The following is a 27,190-nucleotide window of genomic DNA, read 5'->3' as shown; positions in this document are numbered from 1 at the left end:
TCGGCACACCCCAGGGCGCACGGGATTCACTTGGTTTAGAGGTAGTTATTGCAGGTCTAGGATAGATAGGTTTTATTTAAAGGAGGAAGCCGTCTCCTCACCGTTATCGGTGGTGGAGGTGGAGTTCTCCGACCACTGTATGATTCTTTTTTCTCTGAATGTCACAGAGACCCCTCGGATGGGCAAAGGTTTATGGAAGTTGAATTAGTCACTCCTGGAAGAAGCGGAAATAAGACGGTCCTTTGAGGATTTTCTTCAAAGCCAGGAACCACTACTGGGCCTATGCAGCAGTAAGTCAGAGTGGTGGGAGATGTTCAAACATCGGGTAAGAAGGTTCTTCCGACAGATCTCCAACCTCAGAAGCCTGAACAGAAAGCGTATGTATCAGAGCCTGAGGAGGAAACTCGAGCGTTTGGTCTCGACTGGAGGTAGCCGCGAGGAGATCTCCAGAGTGAAATCCTTGCTCAAGAGATGTCAGTATGATAGGCACGCATCTTTGGTTCTTGAGAGGGACTTTGGGAAGTACCGCTCGCCTGACCCCTACAAGAACTGTAAGATGTCAGTGAGTTGTAAATTGGTTACGGGTCTGCTAGACAGTACAGGCTCCCTGAAAAGGTCCAGATCAGGGATCCTGGAGGTCGTCAGATCTTTCTACTCACATCTCTTGGGCGGGAAAGAACTTAATCGGGACGGAATCTCGACTTTCCTGGCAGAAACCGTTCCCGAACCAGGAGTAGACCCCTCTCTTGGCGTTTTGACAGAAGCAATTACGGAAGATGAAGTCGGACTGGCGATTGATGGGCTCCGGTCCAAAAAGTTGCCAGGCCCAGACGGCTTAACATCTGAGTTTTATAAAGCCTTTAAGGAAATTTTGGTTCCCCTCTTGACCGAGGTTTTTAATGAATGTCTATCCTTGGGCGTTCTGCCGGAGTCAATGAGGAAGTCGGCCCTAATTATTCTGTCAAAGGGTAAAGATCCGCTCCGTATTGAGAATTGGCGTCCCATAGCGCTCCTCAATACAGACAGAAAGATTCTGCCAAAAGTGCTGTTCAGTAGGTTGGTGAAATTTGCACCCCAGCTCCTTTCTGGGGCTCAGCACTGCTCTGTTCCCGGTCGAAGCACGTTTAGCGCCGTGCTGAGTGTCCGGGAGGCTGTGGAGCAGGGCAGGGCGGGTCTCTGGAAGGGGTTTTTACTTTCCCTGGATCAAGCTAAAGCTTTTGATCGAGTAAACCAAGAGTACCTTTGGTCTGTCCTTTGGAGATACGGTCTGCCGGTGGGGTTCGTAAAATGGTTAAAAACATTGTATTCAGGGGCTGAGAGTTTCCCGCTCGTGAACGGTTGGGTTGGCCGTCCTTTTGTAGTCAGGTCTGGAGTTCGTCAGGGATGCCCTCTGAGCCCCTTGCTTTACGCGTTCGCTGTCGATCCCTTCCTCAGAAGGGTAGATGGGGGACCGTTGGCGGGAGTGAGGATGGACCCGGGGGTCCCGGACCTGGCCTTGAGGACAGTGGCGTACGCTGATGACGTTACTATCTTTGTCTCCTCTCAGGAGGAGGCGGGGTGGGTGATGTCGGAAGTTGTCTGCTACTCGGAGGTCTCCGGGTCAAAGATCAATCGGGAAAAGTGCAAGAGTCTCTGGCTGGGAGGGGGAGATTCTGCTTTTGATTTTCCGGACGCTCTCCCAGAACCCCAAGATTCCGCTAAAATTTTAGGCATCGATTTCGACCAAGGGAATTATCCCGAGAAAAACTGGGAAGGCAGATTGAGGAATGCCGCTCAAAAGGTGGATCAATGGAAAGGGTGGTCTTTGACCCTGAGAGAAAGGGTTTGCTTGATCAAGACTTACCTTCTCCCTTTGTTAATGTACTTGGGAAGTGTCTGCATTTTGCCAGAACCTCTTTGGTCACGGGTCTACAGCCTGTTCTTCCAACTGTTATGGGGGAATAGGTTGAACCCAGTCAAGAGGGAGGTTACTTACCGTACGAGGAGACTAGGCAGGTTGGGTATGGTCAACCCAGTGGTATTCCTCGTGAATACCTTTTTGAAAGCCAATATCGCAAACCTCTGGAAAGAGAGGGCTCCTCTGTGGGTATCCTCCTGTAAGGGATGGTTTCGGCCGTTCTTCCAGGAGTGGGAGACAGGAGGGCGTGTGAAGGACTTTCGTACACCGCACGGACATCTTCCGGCTTACGTTGCACTGGTTCTGAAGGTTTTACGCCAATGGGGGCTGACCGTGGGGGAAGTCAGGACGCTGGCCAGGCGTGTGCTGGACCAGAGGGTCTTGGCAACCCACTTTCAGAATCCATTGGCCCTCAGAGACTGCCCAGGTGGGGATTTGAGGGTGGGTTTGTCTCTTTTAAATTCGGTAAGAATCCCCTCAAAGTATTGGGACTTGACCTGGCGCTGCTTCTATGGTAAGCTGTATGTGGGGGACAATTTGAAGCACAAGAACACCGAGGACAGAGGTTGTCCCCGGGAGGCATGTGGCAACACTCTGGAGAGCATGGACCACTTCCTGCTTCATTGTCCCTTTATTATAGAGGTATACAAGAGGGTAGGGGCTTCCATCGGTTTGCCTTGGCTGGCTGACCTTACCTACGCCGAGTGGTGTTATGGAGCATTCAGAGATCTGGGTGGCAGGGACCGCTGCACTTTATTTTTAGTAAGTCTAGTGGTTAGGTATCACACGTGGAGCGCACGGTGTGTAGTATCGACGCAGCATAAAATCCTCCTCGAGGACGAGGTAAGTAGGAATATTCTCGGTGATCTGGTGAAGGTGCGTTCTCTGGAGTTTGAAAGGTTGGGTAGGCCTCGAGCAGCCTTCCTTTGGAGGGGTTTTTGCTTTGGGGTTCCCTAGCCTGGAGAACTGTTTCCCGGTGGGGGGCTGGATTCTTTCACCCTAGCTTTTTGTTTTGTTTTAAGTTAAAAGTTGAATAAAAGGCTTACGGGACCCGAACCAGGGCTGGAGGTAATGGTTATATTTTTGTTATTTATATATTTTTCTGTATATTTAGGCTGTGGATTATTATGCATTATATGGGTTTCTGGGTGGTATTATGTTTGTTTGTTGTTGTTTTTTTTCTTCGTGGGTGGTTTCATGGGAGGTATTATGTGTTTTCGTGGGTGGTCTCTTTATGGGTGGTATTATGAGTTTTTGTGGGGGGTTAGTATTACGTTCTGTGTATTTACAAAAAAAAATTATATATATATATATATATATATATATATATATATATATATATATATATATATATATATGTTCATAAGCATGATTGGCAGGTATTGGCAGTGGACCAGGGGATGGGTAGAGGGTAATGTGTGTGTAGTTTAGAGGGGAGGGGGGGATTTTAAATAATATTAATTAAAAATTATAAAAAAACAAAAACAAAAATATTTATATATATTCTTGTTTTACTAATGTGTGTTTTTTCTCTGTTTAGTAGGTTGGAATATGCAGCACCACGGGATTATGGAATAGGTTGTCTTGTTTTTGTTGTGATATGTTTTCTTATGTCAATTTTGTAGTGTAAATGGGACGTGTGAGATTGGGGGTGCGGCCAGACCGGTTTTTCACTCCTGTACGGTTTCTGTAAAATTTTGTAAATATGAATATGTTTGGCTATTATTTCTTGCAAATATTTCAGTTATTTTTGCAAATATTTCTGTTTTGTAAATGTGTGTGTGTATATATATGCTTCTTGCGAATGTATTTGGCAAATTTTTCTGTTATTTTGCTATTTTTTGTTATTACGCCCTGTAATGTTTTTTACTTTTATAATAAAAAGATTATCACTGTGTTATCTGTGCTTTGACATAGGACTGCAGTTTTATTTGCAAACGTTTCTTTACTGTACTCATCTGTAGAGTACTTACATTTTGCAGTACAGTGGGGATTCAGTAGGCAGGCAGCGTTCAGCCGGCACTTTGAGGATTCAGCTGCTGTACTGTGTCAGGAGACAGGCAGACACAGCAGCGTTCAGCCGGCACTGTGGAGAGGGGAGGGGGAGGAGTAGGCGCGCGCTGATGCAGGAGAAGCAGGAAGTGACTGGCATCAGCTGTGCACAGGCTCACTGAGCGGCGCCCGGGGTCATGGAACGGTCGGTGCCCGTATCTGAGGAATGCAACTTTATTTGAGGGACCGCTGCTGCCCTGACATATCGACTTAAGTTGAAAACAGCTTTACTTAAGAGCAATGCTACTCAAGAGTTTACTGTATTAAACATTGAAAAAAAGACATGAATTATTGTTTTCTCACTCTGCCCTCTAAAAGGAAAAAAAAAAGTTAATAAAAGATTTACATTATATGTATGCCAAAAACGGTACCAATAAAAATTACGTCTCGCCCTCAAATGGCCATGTCAACGGAAAAATGAAAAAGTTAAGGCTTTTGAAAAGTAGAGATGAAAATCCCACAAAAATCATCACGTCCTTAGGTCCACTAATGGGTTAATATCAGCTATACATACAAAATAGTTGCCGAATGAACGCTCATTTGGCCAACTATTTCTTAGCTGACTACAATGAACGCCCCTAAAGGTTGATCTCATTGACTTCTATAGGAGTTAAGAAAACAGCGTACAGCAGTAAGCTTGGCTAGGTCTGTCCTCCCGACCAACCCCAGCTGCAATCCATGTGGCCGGGGCAGTAGGGGCCTCATAGAAGATCGGTGCAGGTTCCGGACTACTATGGAATACCCTCTGGAGATGCCATAAAACTTTGAAATAGGAATACCCCTTTTAAGACCCTTTCACAAGGACTGAAGATTGGGCATGAACGTTACCCGTTCAGTCATCAGCCCATCTGAATAGTGGAAAACCTGATCCACTGATGCAGACTCACAGCAGGCTTCAGCTCTTCGACTGCGGTTGTCGATCAGCCACAAAATCCACTACGCGTGAATGTACCCTTATGGTGCTGGTCATTCGTGGGCAGTACCTACTCCCATGTGTGAAAGGCCCTTACTTGCTTGCTGTACGGGAAGCCATCTCTCCATGTAATGAGCTTCTGCTCAGCTCGTGCTCATACGGTGGAGGCAATGTAATGTATAATGGGCGATGCGGGAGCCGGATGTCACACCATGTAAAACCAAAGTCGAGACTTAGACCTTCTTGACATCTGCCCCCAAAACTACATCCAGGGACTCCGGTGTGGATCCAACTTAAATCGCAGTCAAAATAACGCAGCATGCCAAGCTAGACCATCTGGGAAAACGATGGAGGCCAGAACGTACCCCAATATAGCCAACTGGGTCTGTTTGATTCCGTTATAGGATGAATCTATTTGGACAGAAGTTACGTTTCCCTGACCCTATGATAGAAGCAGCCCAACAAGTCCCTGAAAGGACAGCAGACCGTAGTGTAAATCCACCCTGGGATGCCTTCACACGAGCGAGGGTGATATCGAACCAAGTTTATCGTGCTTATCAACGTGCATTTAACCCACGGAATGGAGTTCATATTTGGGTGAGGGATTTGCGCTCGTGTGACTGTAGCCTTACAGTGCTTTTAAGCCTCATGTCCACGGGCGGATCGGATTCCGCATGCGGGAGACCTGCGGAAACCATTTGCAGGAGATTGCGGATCTAATCGCGGATGTTTTTCCGCTCTGATGTAATGGTTTTTCCTGCACTGCGGATCATCCACGTCGAAAAAAATCTGCAAAGACTCCTCCCAGCCTTTTCCCCATCTCCCTAATTGATTTTAACCTTCAAATCCACCATGCATCCGCAATTGTATTTGCGGATGCACTGCAGATTGTCCGCACCCATTGACTTCTATTGAGCCCATCCGCACTGAAATGGAGCATGCTGCAACCAAACGGTGCGCAAAATAAATCCACATGCTTTAATTCAATTGCGGATGAGAATGCTTCCCTACGGGCACTTTGAATTGCGGATCTTCTGCGCGGTTTTCGCAAATCAAATCCCCCCGTGGACGTTGGTCCTTAGACAGAACGATGGTCCTTAGACAGAACGATTATCACTCAAAAAAAGCAAAAAAGTGAATGATATTCAGTGGGTCTAAAACGCGAGCCAACAACTGGACGACCTTTCGTTCGTTGCCCATGTTACGCAGGCATAAAAACCACCGTTGGCTCGTGCGCTGATCGTTCAGTCGTTCTCATGCACTTATACCGCGAATATGGAAGACGGGCAATTCTCATTTGAACGCGCCGACGATGCATCTGCCCGTCTAAACAGAGAGCGAAGGAGCCAACGGTGACGTCAATCGCTCGTTCAAATGATAAAAGGACCCCCACAGAGATTTCTTTTTCTATCTGATCTGTGAAATCTGGGTGCCAGCAAACAACCCTGGCATCATAGCTCTGCCACGTGTTACCACTCAGCTTTTCCAAGCATCTGAATGGCAAATCTACCCAACACATTTCTTTCCGTCGCTGCAGATTTTCCGTTCATCAGTCTGAACAGACTAGGTGACAACCCTGGAGAAGCCAGAGAGGCGCCCATATCTGCGGTCACCCAGACCATTACTAACCATGAGACGACTCCTCCCCGACCCTCTCCTGTGTGCCAGGAGCACAGGCAAACATGATGGATCTATTCCTCATCAAAGCCTTCGCTCTCTTGGACAGGAATTGTAGATGAAATACCCCCGAATGCCCTCATGAGGACGCCACCCAGCGCTGGAATGCAGCTGATTAAAGATGCCATGGAAAATGCATTAAATTGGACAGCGCTTAAAATATGAAACAGCTGGCAGAGGAACAATAGAGAGCGAGGACAGAGCTAATTGTGCGCGGCACACGGAGGAGGCTCTGAAATAAAGCCCGTCTGGCTCGTCCTCCACGCGCTGAAATACATTCCTTATGGGGGAAATTCTCATCACGCCGGAGAGACAAGAACGTCCTTAATGATTTTTCCCTCGGTGTTTCAGCGCATAAATCAATCGTCGGTGCCAGTGTGCGTCTTGTGGGGAGCGCGCCAGGGACGGGATGCCGGAATGGAGAGGCACAAGATAGGGGACCTCCAACCTCAAATACCCTTGAGGTTAATAGATGGCATGTAGAGAAAAAAGGTTCAAATGATGGAGGCGGGCATATCTGGTAGCTGGCACAGCCAAATGTGTGTTACGATCCACACAACTTGATGCGGATTTGCTGCAGATTTCACCCCTTCAATTGAATTTTAACATAATAGGTGTAATCTACCGTGGAGCCGCAACACATCGCGCTAATTTTGACACTTTTATTTTTGCAAATTTGTTGCAGATTTTTTTTCTGCTACGGGAAACTCTGCAGCAAATCCACTAGATGTGAACAATAGTTCCTGCCCAGCAAATGTTGGATCCAGCACTTCCAAATTTGCCAATGTTTAGCTACTAGGAAAGAGCGGAACAGCAGAGTGTCAAATGCCAGTGTGAATGAGCCTTAATAGTCAGCTAACATTTATCGCCTACTCTCAAACCCTCTACCTCCTCCATCCGAGCCTTCTGCGACTGATAAATGAATCATTTGGGAACCTTACCCACAAAGCATCTAATTCTGACCTTGGCTGAACAACTAGACATTTTACATTCAAAAGAAGAAAACATTTCCATGCAGATGTAGCAGAGCTGATTTTGCCATTTAAAGGGGTTGTCCCGCGAAAGCAAGTGGGGTTAAGCACTTCTGTATGGCCATATTAATGCACTTTGTAATGTACATCGTGCATTAAATATTGGCCATACAGAAGTTATACACTTACCCCCTCCGGTGTTGGCGTCCCCGTCTCCATGGCGCCGACCGAAGCCTTCTTCTGCACGCCGGAGCGGGACAGAAGAGGGCAGACTGCGCAAGCACGTCTAATCCAGGCAGAAGGCGGCTTCGGTCGGCGCCATGGAGACGGGGACGCCAACACCGGAGGGGGTAAGTGTATAACTTCTGTATGGCCAATATTTAATGCACGATGTACATTACAAAGTGCATTATTATGGCCATACAGAAGTGTATAACCCCACTTGCTTTCGCAGGACAAACCCCTTTAACTATGTATTTGAAAACCTATTGATTTAAAGGGGTTTTAAGAAGCCCCCCTAACCTTCTTCCATATAGAAAAACAATAAACTTTGTCATATGCTTTTCCGTGATCTCAGGCTGGCGGCCTCTAATGGTGTTAAGATGCTCTCATTCATACTGTTGATTATATCAGACGGGGTCATGCAAAAGTGTGATAGAATAATCCTCCACAGCGCCACCTACGGGAAGTCAATATCCAACTTTTTAGCAGGCTTTGCAATATAACTAGGGATGTAAGGCAAATTAGAATATCCATGTACAGCAGCTAAATAGGCATTCTAGACCCTCATAAGTGCCCGCTAGACTGCTGGTTGGCTGGGTGATGTAGGGTTTCTCCTTATGGAGAGCATCACAGGCGTGTAGGGAGTCTTCATCAGGCCATACAATGCTCATTGGCATCTCACTTAGTCAAGCTGAACCCTACTGTATGCTGATAAGTTGAAAAAACCCAAATTCTCAGCTTACATGGTTAAGCAATGGCGCAAGCCCCTTTTGGATGACGACTCATAAGGTGGCACTGTGGGGGATTGCTCCATCACTCATCCGAATAGCTTTTCTGTAGGAAACATTGTATGGCCCATAAGACGCACCACATCGTTGTGATGCGCTCAACAAGAAGAAACATTAAGACACACACACCCCGGACTCATGTGTTGGGAAAAGCCTTTACAGCAGGCCTTTGCTTAAAAAAAAACAAAAAAACACAACTATATATATATATACACACACACATACACACACACACGTATAGATCATCCCACCACACTGCGCCCAATAGCCATCGCCAGCCCACTACAGAAACGCACTCAGCACTGCTGCATCTACTGATATAATTGCAATGTGCTGCACACATGTTCTCCTGACAGATGAGCGGGCTCCAGACCATAAAGGGTTACACGACACTCCGATCCCTCCCAGAAACCTAAGAACCCGTACAAATTCCTCTGAACGATATCAGCGAAAGGGTGTGAGGCGCCGTAACAACCGCCGCTATAATATATCAACTCTTCCCAAAACATCTCTGAGCCATGAAGGAAAATGTGTAATCACACTATATTACATGATTAAGACAAAAAAGGTCTAAGAAATAAATTACAGAGGCGGAGCGGGGAAACTTCGGATTCTCTAATGGCGCTCTTAACCGGGAGGCCAAAACAAACTCTGCTAGGCGATAAACAGGCTGCAACTGAAGCACATAATAGACATCACAAGGACGCAACGGATACAATCCGGACGCTCTGGTGGTTACCATGTGCAGCTGGCGCCCCTTAGCTGTCAGCACTGGTTACAGCAGCCAGACCGGCTGCCACGCTTTACCTGACACTTTGTGAAGAACTACTAACAAGCTCTATGGTGAGATCTGATGGCCTGGAGTAACAGCCCGAGGCGGAGGAGATCCTGCGGAGAGCCGATCCCCGTCTCTGTGACCTCGTGGGGGTTAAATCACATCCACTGACAGCGGCAGGAAACCACAGAAGGGAGGCTAAAAACTATTCTGACATCTCTGAAACATACTTGAGGGCATTTTCTAATGTCTCCATCTTTAATTAAAATCTATTCATTTGGCGGATGGATAGAAGGTGATGTGAACAACCATCAGCCGTCCAGAAGTTCTCACTCATTCTGGTCTACTATAGTCAGAATTACAAATTAACCCCTTAAAGACCAAGCACCGTAAATTTACAGCGCTTGGAACTGGACTTTAATCCCAGCCGATGGCAAAAATACAGCACGCAATTAAAGCCTCTGCTCCTCCAATCAAGCAGCTCGGGTCCTCGGCTGTCAAACACAGTCGAGGACCCGGAGGAGAAGGGAGAAGCAGTTTTTAACCACTTCTGCCGTCTCATTTCCAGGCTACATAGTGCTCAATGAGCGCTATGTACCTAAATGTGAAAGTGGAAATGTTAGTTCCACAATGCAACCCGGAGATCACGTCACCAGCGGGTGCCCTCTGTTACAGCAAAGCTGCAAGGTCCTAGCAGACGCTGATCAGCTATGAAATTGACTATTGTCATTATAGAGGGATGTTTTCCCTGTAACTGGCTCTCCTATGGATGTCCCAGCTACTGTGCAAAAGTGTGAAATAAAAAAAAGACAATGTAAATGACCCCCAGAGGTCCTATAGGACATCATGGGGAACATACACGTTAAAAAACAAACAAAAATAAGTTTAAAAAATTACATCATTTGCTGTGGATTTTGTTGCAGATCCGCAGCAGATTTCACCCCTCCAATTTGAATTCTATTGAATGGATGAAATCTGCTGCAGATCTGCCCTAAAATCCACAACAAATCCCACAGGACATCAGCGGTATGAGAACGCACTCTTAGAAGGCGTACTGCAACGCACTTGATCTAATAGCATGGTTTAACTAATAGACCTGTATGTCTACAAGGTGCACGACATTATCTGTGTGACTGGCACCCTACACAATCCATGTATGTGCAAGTATAATGCTAATAAGGGAGTTTGCAGGAATGCTGCCTTCCAATAGGTGGCACTATGGAGGTATTGTTCCATCCCCCTTATATGCATATTACCCAGAGGAGCGTGCATGGCCTTATAAGTCTCCTCACTCACCATTTAGGGGTTCTCCCTAAGCAGAACAGATAGTGTTCCTGACCCAGTATAATGCTAAGCATCTCCTCCCCCATGAAGGGTAGGGATATGAATGGTGGTTCAGCACTATCATGCACATTTTTCACTATTTTTTTCATCCAGTTCATTGTACAACTGTGGACAATATGGTCCAGCGATGGTGCGGCCTTGGAGTCAGCATCCCGCTAGGAAGTGCTACTACTTGTGCTCTGTGCCCCTCACCCATATATAGCATTTAGCTTTTTCTCCATACTGCTGGGAACGGGCATTTGCCCATGCCCTTGTTTCAGTAAGGACCCGTCCACATTGGGGCTTTCACGTATGCAAGAAACGTATATAAAACAGAGCATTACTCACTTGCCACTCCGGAGGCCAGGCCATAAAGTAGACCACCGCCGTCTGCCTGTTGCTGGAAGATGTGAGACCCCGGCGGGGGGCTTTTCTCCTGTCTGATGAAGTTATACAGTAACGTTTTCACCAGTCGACTAGTGTAAGGAAGACTGCAGGAGGGGAGAAGACGACAAATATAACAGTAAGACAAGTCCATAGAGTAGTGTTACTCCTGCCGGTACATGTTCGGAGCGCCGCTCCATATCAGAAACGGAGGTGATTGAGCCCATGACCTAATAGAGCTGCTCAATCACACTGGGGAACTGAAGAACATTCATAAACTATCAAATGTTGGATTGTTGGGGGTCAAAATGATGTCCGAGTCAGAGCTGGGCCACTTCAAAGTGTACACTGGCAGCAAATTATGTGTATGAGAGACTGTGCTGGTGCTGCAGCCCACCCCCAATCATCTACTGATCGCTGGAGGACCAAACGCCCATCATGCCAAGTCACATTTCTACTGCTAAATAATGTATGTACACAGTGACTCCCCCAGCAGAATAGTGAGTGCAGCTCTGGAGTATAATACAGGATGTAACTCAGGATCAGTACAGGATAAGTAATGTATGTACACAGTGACTCCCCCAGCAGAATAGTGAGTGCAGCTCTGGAGTGTAATACAGAATGTAACTCAGGATCAGTACAGGATAAGTAATGTATGTACACAGTGACTCCCCCAGCAGAATAGTGAGTGCAGCTCTGGAGTGTAATACAGAATGTAACTCAGGATCAGTACAGGATAAGTAATGTATGTACACAGTGACTCCACCTTCAGAATAGTGAGTGCAGCTCTGGAGTATAATACAGGATGTAACTCAGGATCAGTACAGGATAAGTAATGTATGTACACAGTGACTCCACCAGCAGAATAGCGAGTGCAGATGGAGAGTATAATACAGGATGTAACTCAGAATCAGTACAGAATAAGTAATGTATGTACACAGTGACTCCACCAGCAGAATAGTGAGTGCAGCTCTGGAGTATAATACAGGATGTAACTCAGGGTCAGTACAGGATAAGTAATGTAGGTACACAGTGACCCCACCAGCAGAATAGGGAGTACAGCTCTGGAGTATAATACAGGATGTAACTCAGGATCAGTACAAGATAAGTAATGTATGTAGACTGTGACTCCACTAGCAGAATAGTGAATGCAGCTCTGCAGCATAATGCCGGATGTACCTCAGGATTACTACAGGATAAGTAATGTAGAATTTGATAGTTTGAAATCTGCAGAATAGTGAGTGCAGCTCTGGAGTATAATAGAGGATGTAAGTCATGGTCAGTACAGGATAAGTAATGTATGTACACAGTGACTCCACCAGCAGAATAGTGAATGCAGCTCTGGAGTATAATACAGGATGTAACTCAGGATCAGTACAGGATAAGTAATGTATATACACAGTGACTCCACCAGCACAATAGTGAGTGCAGCTCTGCAGTATAATACAGGATGTAACTCAGGATCAGTACAGGATAAGTAATGTATGTACACAGTGACTCCACCAGCAGAATAGTGAGTACAGCTCTGCAGTATAATACAGAACATAACTCAGGATCATTATAGGAAAATGTATGTACACAGTGGCAACTTTTTATGAAGATTAGTTGTAAATGTATATTAGAAAAATGTGGACATTCTTCAGGTCTGGGCTACATGGCAATATTTACAGGTCATAAAGATGGAGGATTACATAGTATTTCATGTCAAATACTGAGGTCGCACTACAGCCATGCAACAAATGCCTCAATGCGGCCCATGCCCTAAAGACCCTTCACAACCAAATGTAGTATATAACGGTGACTTACCAGCGGCCTCGCATCAGGTATTTGTGGATGACACTTTCATTGATAATTTCCTTCCGGAAGAGCTGATAGGACAGGAACACTACAAGGGCGGTGACGGCCTCTAGCAGGATGCTGTACGTGATATCACTGAAAAAGAAGACAAACTAATTGTAACTTTAAGGTTTAGTAATAAAAACATTATAAATCATCCAGTAGGAACTTGACGGTATAAAGACTTGTATGTGGCTGCAACAGTATTCAACCACCAACCCTCTGAGTGAAAACTGCAGCAGAAGTATACAGCCGAGCGAGCGGTATTACCACAATCACAGCAGGCATTATGGGAAATACTCAGTGGCATTCCCCACACGTACAGGTCTACAAGGCTACGTTTGTGCAGGCCAGTCTATTTTCGTTACAGTATTACAATATTGTAGCTTGTGAAAACTGAAAACTCAATTACAGGATTTGTGTGTGAAGCAGGACAAGAATTTGGACAGGGGGGGAAAAAAAGAAAGTTTGGTTTTGCAAAAAAAAAAAAACAGGACTGAATATCACTTTTCCAAAGTCAGAAATTGAGTTAAATTGTTATTACCCAGGACTAGGTGTTCTCTTCCTGTGCAGCTCAGGTCAGAGCATCCATGATATTCCCAGTGCTATCATCAAACTTCTAGAGGGGGAGGAATGAAGGAAGTGGTGTTTGGCCCCAAGTTCTTTCACACAGCCTCCAAAGAAAACATTCTCCTGAAATCATCCCAAATCCGTGTTCTATCTATCCAACGTCTAGTAATTAGATCTTAATACGCTGTTTACATGGTACGGCGAGCGCTCTGCAGCGGGGAGAAGCACGCTTCTGTGCCTTTATGGTCAAGAAATGAACACGGAGGAGAAAGGTTTTCATCACCTTACAGAGAGGACGCAAAGTACTGAAGCGACAGAACGTGACGCTGCCAATCTGAGTCCCAACATGAAATATGATGGTCACAGCCATCAATGCACTATGGACTAGAAACACAATACAGTATCTGTCAAGCCGATACTGGCATGGATATCACACAACTGAAAGAAGCCGTGCAAAACCGAAAAACAGGGTGGGAGCTCGGCTTTAGGGTCGCCAAGGGTCGGGAATGGCTGAACGGCTAACAACCACCTCTCTATATACACTGAATGGCCACTTTATTAGAGCCCAGTTGGCGCTTCCCTGTATGGGAATTCTCCCCGTGACCCCGGAGTGCAGGATAAAATCACATGACAAGTTTTCCGTGGATCAGTTTCAGTATGAATCCACATTAGATGGGAAAATCAGCGATCAGAGCGACTTCCAACGAGGTCCGGTCATCGGTGCTAGACATCCAGTTAAAGGGGATCCTGTGTCTAACTCCTCTTTGAAATCAATGAGAGCCGTGCCTGCAGTTACAAGCGCCGGCCACTACACAGGGGTCGGCATGGAGACTTCCGCTGCTTCAGCTCCGACCTCTCTTATTGAGGTGCTGACTGCATGCGCCCACTCAACTGATTGGTCAGGATCCAGAGCGACGGACCCCAGACGATCAACTATTGATGACCAATCCTGAGTATAGGTCATCAATAGTATTCTCCCTGGAAAACCCCTTTAATTATTATAAATTGGTGCGGACTGCTCAATGGGTGGTAACCTCTGGAGGTCCAGCAGCCCCTCTTTAGTAGATCTTTAAGAAAACTGAATTGCCCCACACTCCCTTGCTTCCCTGACTTGGGCTTCAGAGGCCTTGGCCCCGGCCTGTTTGCACTAAGCCCCCCTGCATACTATTCCCTTCTTTGGGGGAGCACCCTGTTCAAATATTAAATACAGAGTGTTCTCTCCATTCTCCCCAATCCTAAATTGCTCTCAAGCCTAGATTTCTCTCTTTGCCAAGTGGAGAACCAATCACTAGCCTGTGCCAATTTAGTGCCAGATCTAGGCTTTACAACAATTCATGACCAAATTTGACCCCCCTCCCCCCCAAACAGGAGCATTTAAGAGGCAATTAAGTTTTTCCTTTTCTCCCCTCCTCTCCCACCTTCACTCCCTTAGTCTGCCTTCACACTTGCATTAAGAATCAGTTTAGGATTTCCGCCTCTCTGCTCCGTTTTTGGAGAAGAGAAACTGAAATAAAACAGGATCCGTTTTTTCCCCCAGTTGATTACAATGGGGGTTTTAAAAAAACAGAAAGCAAATGGAAAGGCTTCGGTGAGCCTCTGTTCGGGCAGGTTTTTATTTCTTTGGATGGAAAAATAGTGCATTCTTCAGTATCCTCTTTCAGTCCAAAAAAAACCCCATAAACTCGACAGAACGGAAGCATTTCCATTTGCTTTACTTAATTTTATAAACCTCATTGAAATCAATGGAAGGGGAAAAAAAAAAACATGTTTTTTTTTTTTTTAATTGGTTTCTGTAGGCCAAACACGGAGCAGACAAACTCTAAACCAAGCCCCAATGCAGGTGTGAAAGCAGCCTTACCCTCTCTTTGTATTCGTGCATAAAACCCGTTACAACGGTGTTTTTGCCGTGATCAAAATACTGAAGACGACCTGTCCGTCCATGAGTGGGTTTGTGAGTGACTTACATGCTCTGCCCCCTGATCACATGATGGTGACGTCATCAAAGGTCCTTCATTCCCAGTGAGGAAGTTACATGCTCCGCCCCTGACCACATGACTGTGATATCATTACAGGTCCTGTACACACAGAGCTGCTCTCTGGCTAGGTGTTTATTAGTATTCCATAGCAACTGAGACCACAGGGGGGTTTGTAGTCCGCCCGTAATCTGCACAAGGATGCAGGACCTTTGATGATGTCATCGTCATGTGATCAGAGGCGGAGCATTTAAGTCATTCACTCGGGATGAACGTCACAGTCATGTCCACTGCAGTGCTGCTTCTGATCCCTGTTGTATGGGATGAACAATGTATGTAGCAGAGCTGTGTGGCGCATTGCGCCAGAAAACACTGGTACTATAATTTCCTAATAATTACTAGTCTATAGGATATTAAACTAACCACCATTGGATAGAAAACATCTCTTTATGCAGAGATGGGAGATGAATCTACAGAACAAAGTGTAAATTGATACATGGCATCATTGCTTTACCACTATCTTCAAAGCTACCCATCAGGTCTCCCATATGAAGACCTCAGTAAAGATTCTCCACAGAACCTACCTGGTCTCCCAGCGGCTACATCAATGATTTCCCTCCTCCTCAAAGTCCTGTTTTCGGAGATCTCAAGAAATTAGTACAACACTCCCTATTCAGTGGGCTTGCCCAGAAGTCAAAAGGTTATGGTCTCAGGTCCACTGCCTCCTTGATTGATTGTTCCTAAATCCCCAACAGTTATTCTTTTAGTTGATCGCCCACCACGATTGAAGGACCAAGCCCATAAGCTTATCTAGTACGTATGCATGGCCACAAGAATGCATATAGCTTCAAGATGGAAATCGCCCACACTCTCTTTTCATAAGGTTACCAATAGAATCTCTACCATAACACTATAGGAAAGAATCCATGCTGTTAGAACTGACACTGCCTGCTTTCTCCAATACCTGCCAATCCTGGATCAATTACGTAGATATTCCAGGTCTTTTATAACTAGAATAGGGGATCTAGAAAGGTAAACAACTATCATAAAAGGGGTCAAAGGAGGTTGTCAAGAATTGTTCTGATGAATAGACACGTCACAGGCAAGCAAACTGCCATCGTATACAATGCTGAAGCTCCAGCATGTCTGAACGCACAATCTGTTATTTCTTTGAACAGATGGGCTATAGAAGTAACCAATTCTAGTGGCATTGTGGCCATAAAAATTTTAAAAAAGGTGAGGCTCTGGAGGGCCCCCCAAAAAGCACAAAAATTGTTTCACTAAGCAGTGGAAAAACTTTGCCTGGTCAGATGACTCCAGGGTTTCTGTTGCACCGCGCTGATGGGAGGACAGAACTTGGCACAAGCAGCATGAATGGATGAACCCTTCCTGTCAGCTGGTCAAGACATTTCAGGACATCCATCTAATTTGCAGCAACGACAAGAAGATTCCAGTCCGCAGGGGCCTATATTCCTGCAGAACAATTTAATCACCTAGTGGAATCCAAGTACAGCAGTTTTGAAGGCCAAAGGAGGTCCAATGTGCTACTCGCTGCTGAATAACGGTAAAGCTGGCCATATGCAATAGATAAATGCTGACCGAAAAGCAGCAGATTTTGGCAGGATCATCTGACCAGCGAATGAGTATGGGGTATCCCAGCCGTCTCCCGAGGGCAGATATGAGGGTAAAGAATGATCAGGAAAGTTGGATTCCAACATGATCATTCCCCTCTCCAACTGGCAAGAAAAAAAGGTTTTGATTGCATCCAGAGGAATAGCCAACCATGTCAAGTGTATGGCCACCTTAGGAAACAAGACCGTATCACATGATATTGTCAGACAATTAGCCATAGATTGAGGGAAAAAGTTTCTGGCAAGGCAAATAAGAGGTGATGCCTCACCAACATCCCTCCCTCTCGTCGGTTAAGTTGGTCATGGGGACAACATAGAAACGGATTAGTTTACAGGACTTTCTTTTGCACAGTCACGATCATCAGGTGAACAAAAACTATCCTGTAGGTGGTCCTCTCCAACTTGAGGCCCTCCTTGTTCAGAGACCACAACTCCCAGGTGTCGGACAGCCACAGGTCGGAGGTCACCGTCTTACCGTCTGATTAGCTACAGAGCAACTACTTATGGTATTAAGACGACGTACTGGATGAAAAAATGCAACATAGCGGATAATTTTTTCAGCAGATTATCTCTTGGCATTCGGTCTACGTGATGGAAGAATGTGATCAAGTGATGGCCAACAAAAGAGGGAAAAACAGAACTGTATGTTTCAGCCAATATCATCAGGATTGTAGCCAGCTATAGACATTTGCTTGGCCACTAAGCTCGTGTGTAGGGAGCCTTCTAGTTTAGAAATTTCATAATGTTGCGTTAATGGAGGGATCCTCTGTTCAGGATCCTCATCTCTTGAGTGGAAAGCAACTAAAAAGTGTGTCCCTCGCTCTGGAGGACTGTCCTGTAATACAGAGACAGACCAATGATGTGAATAGAAAGTGTAATGCTTCCTCTGTCCTGTGGAGGCGTTGCAGGGAAATGTAACACTTACTGCCAGGTTTCCCTACAGATTACAGCTGATCACTGACAATCCGAGCAATGGGATATTTTGTGATCTGCTTATTGCCAAAGCACACTTCTAAGAAGTAGGGATAGTCCGAAAGAGGAGGACCCCTTTAAGTTATTATAGTAAGCACAATATAGCTTCTTAAACTCATTAGCTCTGTGTTAAGGAGAATCTGTCACCAGTTATGTGTACCATAAAGTTATGGTGTTCACACTGCAAGTTCCCAGGAGTCCAGAGATGTTTTTTTTCTTTTAGACTTACCCGGCTCCCCATTCCTGCTCTACAATACCCTAAAGTCGGCATGCGGCCATGCATTGGACTCCAATTTTGCACTTACTTCTGAAGAGATCAAAGGAAGTGTGTGCGCACAGACGGCAAGCTTTGAGTCCAACGCAAGGCCCATGTGCCAACTTTGAAGAATCACAGCGTGGGTACAGGGAGCTGGGAAAGTAACCCCAGACTTTAAGGAACCTGCTCTATGAGCATGATAGCTTAGTTAATTGTGCCCATAGCTGGTGACAGGTTCCCTTTTACATTATAGGTTAACTACAGCCACTAGAATGGATTGTACTCCTGCTAAGGACCACGTGAAGATCGCAATAAATAATAAAACACAACTGACCTCATATTTGCACGGCCCAAAGTATGTTACAAAAGGCGACCTGTAGGGGTTTTCCAGGACTAGAAAATTAAAGGCCTACCTGAAAAATAGGTAGTCAATTTGATAATCCTGGAAAAACAAAAAGTTGTCCACCGAACACTCACCCATCCAATAGCGACACCCCCACATATATGCCACAATGTGCAGAGAGGACATATCTGTTGCCAGACCCCTCTGGCAGCGGCTCCTCTCGCTCATAGCAAAAAGGATCAGGCAGTTAAAATCCAACTTTTACTATTAATGGACAGGACCTCAATAGTTAATCGGTGAGGGTCTGCTGTCAGGATCCTCGGCAATCAGCTGATCCCCTGGCGCACTGTGGACAGCTGGTTTGGTACTGCAGGCACCGATAGCAATGAATTCAATGGGAGCCATGCCTACAGTACCAAAGCGGGCCGACGCTATATGGATTGGGCTACCTGCTTTCAATGCACTAACAGGGGACTCTGGGATTAACCGATTGGTGGAGATCTCTAACAGCAGACTTCTGCCAACTATTGATGGGTTCTCCTCAGGATAAGCTCTTTAACTACCCTGACATCTGCAGTCATTGGAGAGTTAGGATGTCGCCATACACATTAGATGATTGGCTAGTTCAGCCGGTACATATCCAGTGTATATGGACACCCTTTAAACTTTTAAAAAGGGGTATTTTAATTCCTTTCATTTATGATATATCATCCAGGTATATCATTATACAGAGCGGTCATTAGGGCAGCAACTGCTGGGACTCCCACCACTCTAGAGAATGGGAAATATATGGCCGTCCATGCATGGTCACTCTCCAATGGAGATCTGGAAGTCGTCTTTCAGCTGCTTCTGCACCTTCCAGGGACTCTAAAGGAGACTGACACAGCCAACGTTCACTGGGAATGGAGACTTTGTACCCATATTACAGCTGTGGAAAGCGGTTCCAGGAGTGGGACCCTGTTGTGTGGGTGGAGGCACTTGGGATTTGAGCCCGTCGGACCTTTGTTCCTTGTCCATTAAGAGGACTTTACAGGAGCTCCGCTCCCTCCTCTTCCTCACACCGCAAATCTTACTGTAATAACATCAAAATAAGTGATTTCATTTTAAACAGGATGTGTGGAAGCAAAACACTTACTGTAATGCCGAGCGGAGGCGAGGACGTCCGCCCGCTATTAACGGCCCTCACATGATTGTTGTTGAGCACCTCTCATACAGCGAGTTGTCACCACTTATCAGAAGGTACCCAGTGTGGTCGACCTCTATAGAGCCTCATAGTAACACCCAGCGCACCACATATACCAGCTCCACGGTGTCCATCCGTCCTGGCTGGACCTACAGGGACATTTAGCTTAACAAAATAATATCCAGTTCTGTGCAAACGTTTTAAGACCGGTGAGGTAAAAAATGCTGCAAAGTAAAAACCCGCACGCTGTGTTCTGACCAGGGAGAGCTGATTACAGCTGATTACATTGTCTCAGCTGTCAACCCAACTGCAGAACAAAGGGAATTTACTTAGCGAACAGTGGGTGGTCTGTTCTCTGAATACAGCTCCCGGCAGCTCACACGCTACTAAAAATGGTACTAATAGCCATTAATACTGAGTAGTACTTTATACAAAATGATCGCTCAAAAGTCCTCGTTTGAGCGATCATCTTTGTGTGTAAATGGACCCTTATATATGGTCAGAGTTAAGAGGATCTTGCAGACATGGATTGATTAGCCCCTCCTCCCTTTAAACGTTTCTTAGAAAAAAACTTCCTTTTCTTATGCAAATAGATTAAGGTCCATTTAGATCAGACGAATGTCAGACAAACGATGTCCGACACCCGTCCCTGTGTGTCCTCGCTCCAGTGCTCCTGCACAGAGCTGCCAGCAGGGGGCGGGGCTGCTGCAGGAGATTTCTAATACAGGATGCAACTCAGAATCAGTACAGGATAAGTAATGTATGTACACAGTGACTCCACCAGCAGAATAGTGAGTGCTGCTCTGGAGTATAATACAGGATGTAACCAAGGATCAGTACAGGATAAGTAATGTATGTACACAGTGACTCCACCAGCAGAATAGTGAGTGCAGCTCTGGAGTATAATACTGGATGTAACTCAGGATCAGTACAAGATAAGTAATGTATGTACACAGTGACTCCACCAGCAGAATAGTGAGTGCAGCTCTGGAGTATAATACAGGATGTAACCAAGGATCAGTACAGGATGAGTAATGTATGTACACAGTGACTCCACCAGCAGAATAGTAAGTGCAGCTCTGGAGTATAATACAGAATGTAACTCAGGATCAGTACAGGATATGTAATGTATGTACACAGTGACTACCAGCAGAATAGTGAGTGCAGCTCTGGAGTATAATACAGGATGTAACTCAGGATCAGTACAGGATAAGTAATGTATGTACACAGTATCTCCCCCAGCAGAATAGTGAGTGCAGTTCTGGAGTATAATACAGGATGTAACTCAGGATCAGTACAGGATAAGTAATGTATGTACACAGTGACTCAACCAGCAGAATAATGAGTGCAGCTCTGGGATATAATACAGGATGTAACTCAGGATCAGTACAGGATAATGTATGTACACAGTGACTCCACCAGCAGAATAGTGAGTGCAGCTCTGGAGTATAATACAGGATATAACTCAGGATCAGTACAGGATAAGTAATGCAAGCTACTTTAACAAAGGGATTCAGCTTTTTAGTTTCTACATAAGAATCCACTTTTTTAGGAAATAGGTTAGAGTTGAACAACTTGTGTCTCCCCCCTGGCCATCAGGACACCGATACTGAACATTATTTTGACAAGCCCGCAGCCGTGTTAAGTCGCAGCCAGGAAAAGGAAGTAGATTTATCACAACAAATGACCGAGTGGCTGTTATACTGGTGGCCTGGAAGCCTCAGGGGATTACAAAACGGATTATTATTACATTTATCTAACACTCTCATCAATGTAACCGAGCCAGCGCTGTATTCCCCCTCTGCAGGCGGCGCTAATCAACAGACTTAATCGTATTATCGGGTTTTAGTTAAGAGGCAATTATTTGGGGTCAAGTAAATATCCCTCCGAGATCACAAAACTGCAACTGAAAGTGACCCATCCAAGATTTGCTGCCGTTAATATTGTCTTAGTTGCTCCTTAGTGACAGATTGCACTATGAGGCGTTAGTATTTATGCTTACGGCGGCCACATGCGGTATAAACGCTCCAGATTTTCTGCTGAAGACTTCCATAGGTTTACAGCAGCATAAGGGAGACTTTACCAAATCTCATCAACATGCTGAAAAAAAAAGCATTTCTGCCGCGGAAATCTCATGGTATTTCTGTGCGGTCATTCCGCGAGATTTCCGCTGGATTTCAATCCCGTGTGACCCCAGCCTAATGCAGAGTCGTTGCAGATGTTCTGCTCCAGCTATTATGCCCAGTGTGGATGCACCATGGGAAGAGGAAAGTCCATCCTGATCCAGTCCTGCTCACACAGCTCAGGGTTTGTCACACTGTATCAGGCTAGGCAATCCTCTGAGCCAATGGCAGTATAAATGTCTCTTCTGTCCTGGATTCCAGGATGATAGCACTTATCTCTACTCCTACATTGTAACAAAATGAAGAAAGGAGTACATTTGCATTGCACATGTCTATTCTTCCTCAAACAATCGTAAACTTGACCCTAAGAATTAATTTACCACTTACGACTGAAAACGTAAAATAACTACAAAACGGAATATACTCCATAGGTCACCATTTTCAGTCCCTTACATGTAACCATTATGATGAAAGATGCATTTCCACAATTGATTTTTAGCACCTTTCCATGGAATAGGAGGCAAAAAAATGACAATTGGTGATAAGTCTAATTAGTGGGGCCTCACACCTGAAACCCCCACCGATTCTGAGAACAAGCATCCAAGGTCCCTCTTACATTCGTGGCCGGGCATGGGTGCTGCTGCTCCATGCGTTCCATTTGTGACTACTGGAGATAGCCAAGCATCGTGTACTCTATCTCTGACCGTTCCATTTCGAATGAATAGAGCTGCAGAGCTCATGGTCGGCCGTGTCACTCCATTCAAGCTCTGCCTGACATTAGAATACTTGCAGAAATATCATATACTGCAATACTGAAGTACTGCATCATATTTTATAAGCAATTAAAAAAAATAAAAATCACAAGTTCAAATTCCTTTAGGAGACAGAAAAAGGTAAAAATAAAGTGAAAAAAAAGCTTTTTTTTTTTTTTTTTTAATATTTACAAAAAAACTCATCCCATTTTTATAATTAGAAATCAAAACAAAAGCAAACATTGTATCATTGCACACTTCCTTAAAAAGTACATCCCTATCTTTTAGAGTGATGGCAGACACTGCCTTTAGTAGTGGTGGTGGTAGTGGGGTCCTGACCTTTGCAAACCTCACCAATCATGGAAATAAAGGGGTTGTGATACTGGTTTAGCGCTGAGCCCCTTAACCTGTTTTTCCATATAGTGGCACCCCCCGCTATCCAGGTGTGCAGGGAACTGCGAACAAGCCCAAATTACTTGAATGGCGCCGTACTACAGTGTGACTATCCTAATTAAGGACTCACGTATTCCCGCCATCCTGAAATAGAATAAAAGGGAAAGCGTAAATTCTAAGAGAAGAAACAGAAGGAATTCGGAATAATGAGGAACTACCTGAATAGAAGGGGAAGGAAGTGAGCGCCTGACGACAGGAAGGCCGTGGTATAACTGGCACCGAGTCAATGACACAGCACATACATTGTCCCTTGCACAATATACTGCAATCAGAAACAGGATATATAGCGCCGACTGCTTCCTAGTATTTTGACCTCACATTTATATAACAATTGGCACGTAGGGGAGAGGGCAAGAACACAGCGGGGAATGTCACCAGGTCACCCATGCCAGCAGAAAAGCAAAAGCGGGGAAGATCAAAAAGGAAGATCCATCAGCTTTATGTACACACGTGACCCTCGTGTACAGCGGAGGTGGGCATGTGTGATAGATCAGAAATAGGGCTAAGGAGTTAGACTAGGGACAGATCCATGAACCAAGCACCTCGTGTCTCACTGCCATTACTGGAGCCTATAGAGAATGGGCCATGAAGAGTAATAACTAGTTGCTTACAATGCTGCGACTTGAAGTGTTTCATAGCTGGTGTGAGCCTGAGATCCAGAATCTATGCAAGGCACAAGTTCAATGATGGAGTATTTGCCCTTTAACCCCCTCACAGTCCAGGGTGTTGTGGTCCTAAGGGACCGGATACTTTTTAGAGATTTTACTGATCTATTTTTCTTGTTCTTCAGCTACCAAGATTTTTTATGCTTTTTTTCCCCATGACACACGGGGCTTTTTTTTTCACCAATTTCCTTTTTCGTTTTTTAAATTCTATAACGATTTTTTTAAATTTATAGATTATTAAAAACTCGTACATTACGCTAAAATTAAGCGCAGGAACGGGTTTGACTAAAGGGCACATAGTGACAGTTTTAGTTGGCGGCGGGTCATTTTCTTTTTTATGCATATATTACATTTTATTATGCAAAGTTTTTCTTTACTTAACTTTAATATCTATGACCCCAATATGACATCAGTCACTCTTTTTTAATTTCATAATCTTCCACTGTAGCTGGGGCATTCATAGGAGTAGCATTAATAGGAGCCCCACTTACAGGGAAAAACATTACCCTGTATTGAGAATAGTCACTGACAAAACTGATATGGGTCCGCTAAAGACCCCGCAGTCGGCTGCAGCTCTCAGGTGGTGGTCATTCTTGAAAACTTAGCTGGACTGCAAGAAGAGCAGCACTGGATCAGCAGGGAAAAGAATACTTTTTTTTTTTTTTAAAAAGACAATCCCTTTAAGACAGTTTTCCAAATTGAGAACCTTCAAAGGCCAATTATGAAATCCAACTTATTCAAAAAAGGTCTACTCAACATCCCTTGGCTGTACAAGTCTTAGACAGGAGACATTTATCAGCATTTTCATAATTTCCATTTTGGGTCTGAAAAACCCCTTTAGGCCTCATGTCCACGGGGAAAATCAGATCCGCTGCAGATTCTACATGTAGAATCTGCAGCGGGTCCCTCCTGCCCCGCGGACATGAGCGCTGAAAAGAAGAATTTAAAAGAATTTACCTATCCGTAGCGGGCGGGGAAGGTCTGCTGTTCCTCACGGCCGGATCTTCTTTTTCGGCCGGCGGATGAATTCGTCACACCGGCGGCACGTCGTCGACGTGCCGCGCGCATGCGCCGGGCACATCCGCCGAGCCGAAGCAAGAAAGATCCGGCCGTGAGGAATAGAAGACCTTCGCGGTCCGCTCCGGATGGGTAAATACTTTTAAATTCCTATTTTAGGTCTCCCGCGGATCCGGACGGCTTCCATAGGCTTCAATAGAAGCCCGCGGGAGACCCGCATGAAAATGGAGCATGGTCTAGATTTTTTCATGCTCCATTTTTTTTAAAATCCCTTTTATTGACCATCCGCGGGTATTTATCTACCCGCGGGTGGTCAATGCATCCCTATGGGATGCGGATCCGCATGCGGGAGATCCGCTGCGGATCCTAAATCATATTTTGCCCGTGGACATGAGGCCTTAAGGACTGTGGAGGTTCTGTTATGGTCTGGGGATGTGTTACGTGGCACAGTCTCAGTCCGTGGGTTGTATTGACAAGAACCATGAACATGGAGGTGTACCCTGACATTCTAGACAATAATGTGCTGCTGACAATGTGGTAATACTCTGGGAATGGTCAGCCATACTTCCTACAAGACAACGCGCCCTATCACACATCCAACGCTGTTTTACATTGGTTTGAGGATACTGGACCAGCTGCACAGAGTCCCAACCTGAACCTTACAGAACATCTCTGGGAAAAACTGGACCGTTGGGTAAAGAAACATGAACAGCGTTCATCTTCCTTGAGAGAACTTACTAGACGTTTACAGGATGAATTGAGGGAAATACAGCTGAAGTGTATCAGACGTTAGTAGAAACGGAGAGTATCCAATTGTATTAGGGCCAATTGAGGCCCCACATATGTGAATACATACCACATTTGATTTTTGCCAAGTTGTCCAGTTGCTTTTGGAAGACTAGTGTATGTGTCTGACCACTGCAGACAGAGTCGGAAAGACTCATCCATATTCGCTGGTCAACCAATCATTTGTTGGGCTATTAAGCGGATATATTATTGGGCATTAGACACTCCAAGGTAAGGAGGCGTCCGCTACAGCTAGACCAGTGCCGACTCAGGAGTCACACAGCTTCATGCTTGTTGCACTCTACTTCCTCCTGGGTGACTGACTCTGCTGTGGTCCATCCCTGAGGACATCCATCCCGCTGTCTGAGCTCATTAGAAGACATCGGCTCTGACACAGCAGCAGAGGCCAAACCTATCCGTCTATTTCTACTGACTGTAGAGAGCAAAGAACTGTGCAAACATTGGTAATGAACAGCGTGCACAGAGCGAGGCTACCCGGGGGAGTCACAGCCTCTCAACTTGCCAAACAGTGAGTCTTAAGACATATTGTCAAGATAGGTCCGTAGTACGGTATGTGACTGAGGCTGCGTCCAGATATGTGGCGCTTAAGGAAAGGAAGGCTATCAACCTGCACATAATTCACTAAGGGGTTTCTAACGGTTCATTTATACGTTTCCACTAAATAATCCCGACTCCTACAATATATATGAATTTGAGATGGTCCTGTATACCATTACAGTCATTGTATAATAGCAGAAAGCCCACCCCAGGATGGCGACTGCAACTTATAAATTATATACATTGGAACAAGCATTGCTAGTGAATGGAGGCAGAGCGGGCTGGGGATAGCTCCGGCCGGCCAGCCTGCCTCAATTCACAGTGAGTAGGCAAATACATAAATGGGAGTGGAGCTCTCTCCCTATATATCTATATAGATTATATACATATATTATCTATCTATCTGGTTACTGTGAATGAAGGCAGGCCGATCGGTACGATCCCCAGCCTGCTCTTCCCCCATTCGCTAGCAAGGCTCGTTCCAGTGTAAAAGCACAGGAAGTATTATAGCTGGGATGACCTGCTTGGCATCTGTGCCCGACAAGCCTTCCCATTTATAAGGGCTCTTAGAAGAGGAGAAGGAAGATGCTGAGCTGCTGGAGGAAGACAAACCCTCATATCCCCTGTTCCTTGAAAATAAGCCCTAGCATGATTTTTAAATAGTGTCCAGGCACCTTTACATGTAAAAAAGAAATATTTTGGAGAAAAAGTTAATCAAAGACCCTGTTTTATTTTTGGGGAAACACAGTAGATGTGCTGCAGTAACTAATAGCTAGTCAATAATTTACTGTGTCACATCTGAAAAGACAACTCCACTGCTCAGTACTGCTGTATAATGTTCTCTATGCTGCAGCTTCTGAGGGTGTGCTACAGAAAGACAGGGAAATAGGCATATAATGAAGCCGCTGCATGCCAATACAAACTCTGTAACAGGGCCTCCCATAGTACTGGGGGAGTGTGTAAAGGTATCCTCCACACCCATTCTAGTTACGCCCCTGGGAGTAGGTCTCCTTTTTTCTATGTCGTATTGTAGACGCAGCCACTGTAGGGCTTCATGCATCCCTATGGGA

At 45.3% G+C, this 27,190-nt stretch overlaps 1 protein-coding gene across 1 annotated transcript in view; it reads right to left on the bottom strand.

Moving 5' to 3' along the window:
* Window positions 1–27,190, bottom strand: part of DYM (dymeclin) — a 293,544-nt gene that overhangs the window by 216,640 nt on the left and 49,714 nt on the right. Inside the window, exons 7-8 of the mRNA XM_066602574.1 lie at window positions 12,809–12,934; window positions 10,967–11,109 (exon numbers count right to left, since the gene is read on the bottom strand). Of these exons, the coding sequence (XP_066458671.1) occupies window positions 10,967–11,109; window positions 12,809–12,934 (269 nt within the window). The remainder of the gene's footprint in view (window positions 1–10,966; window positions 11,110–12,808; window positions 12,935–27,190) is intronic.

Source organism: Eleutherodactylus coqui, chromosome 5 (genome assembly GCF_035609145.1).
Source record: "Eleutherodactylus coqui strain aEleCoq1 chromosome 5, aEleCoq1.hap1, whole genome shotgun sequence".
NCBI lineage: Eukaryota > Metazoa > Chordata > Amphibia > Anura > Eleutherodactylidae > Eleutherodactylus > Eleutherodactylus coqui.
Note: the sequence above shows the minus strand (reverse complement) of the source record. Positions and strands in the feature narration are given on the sequence as shown.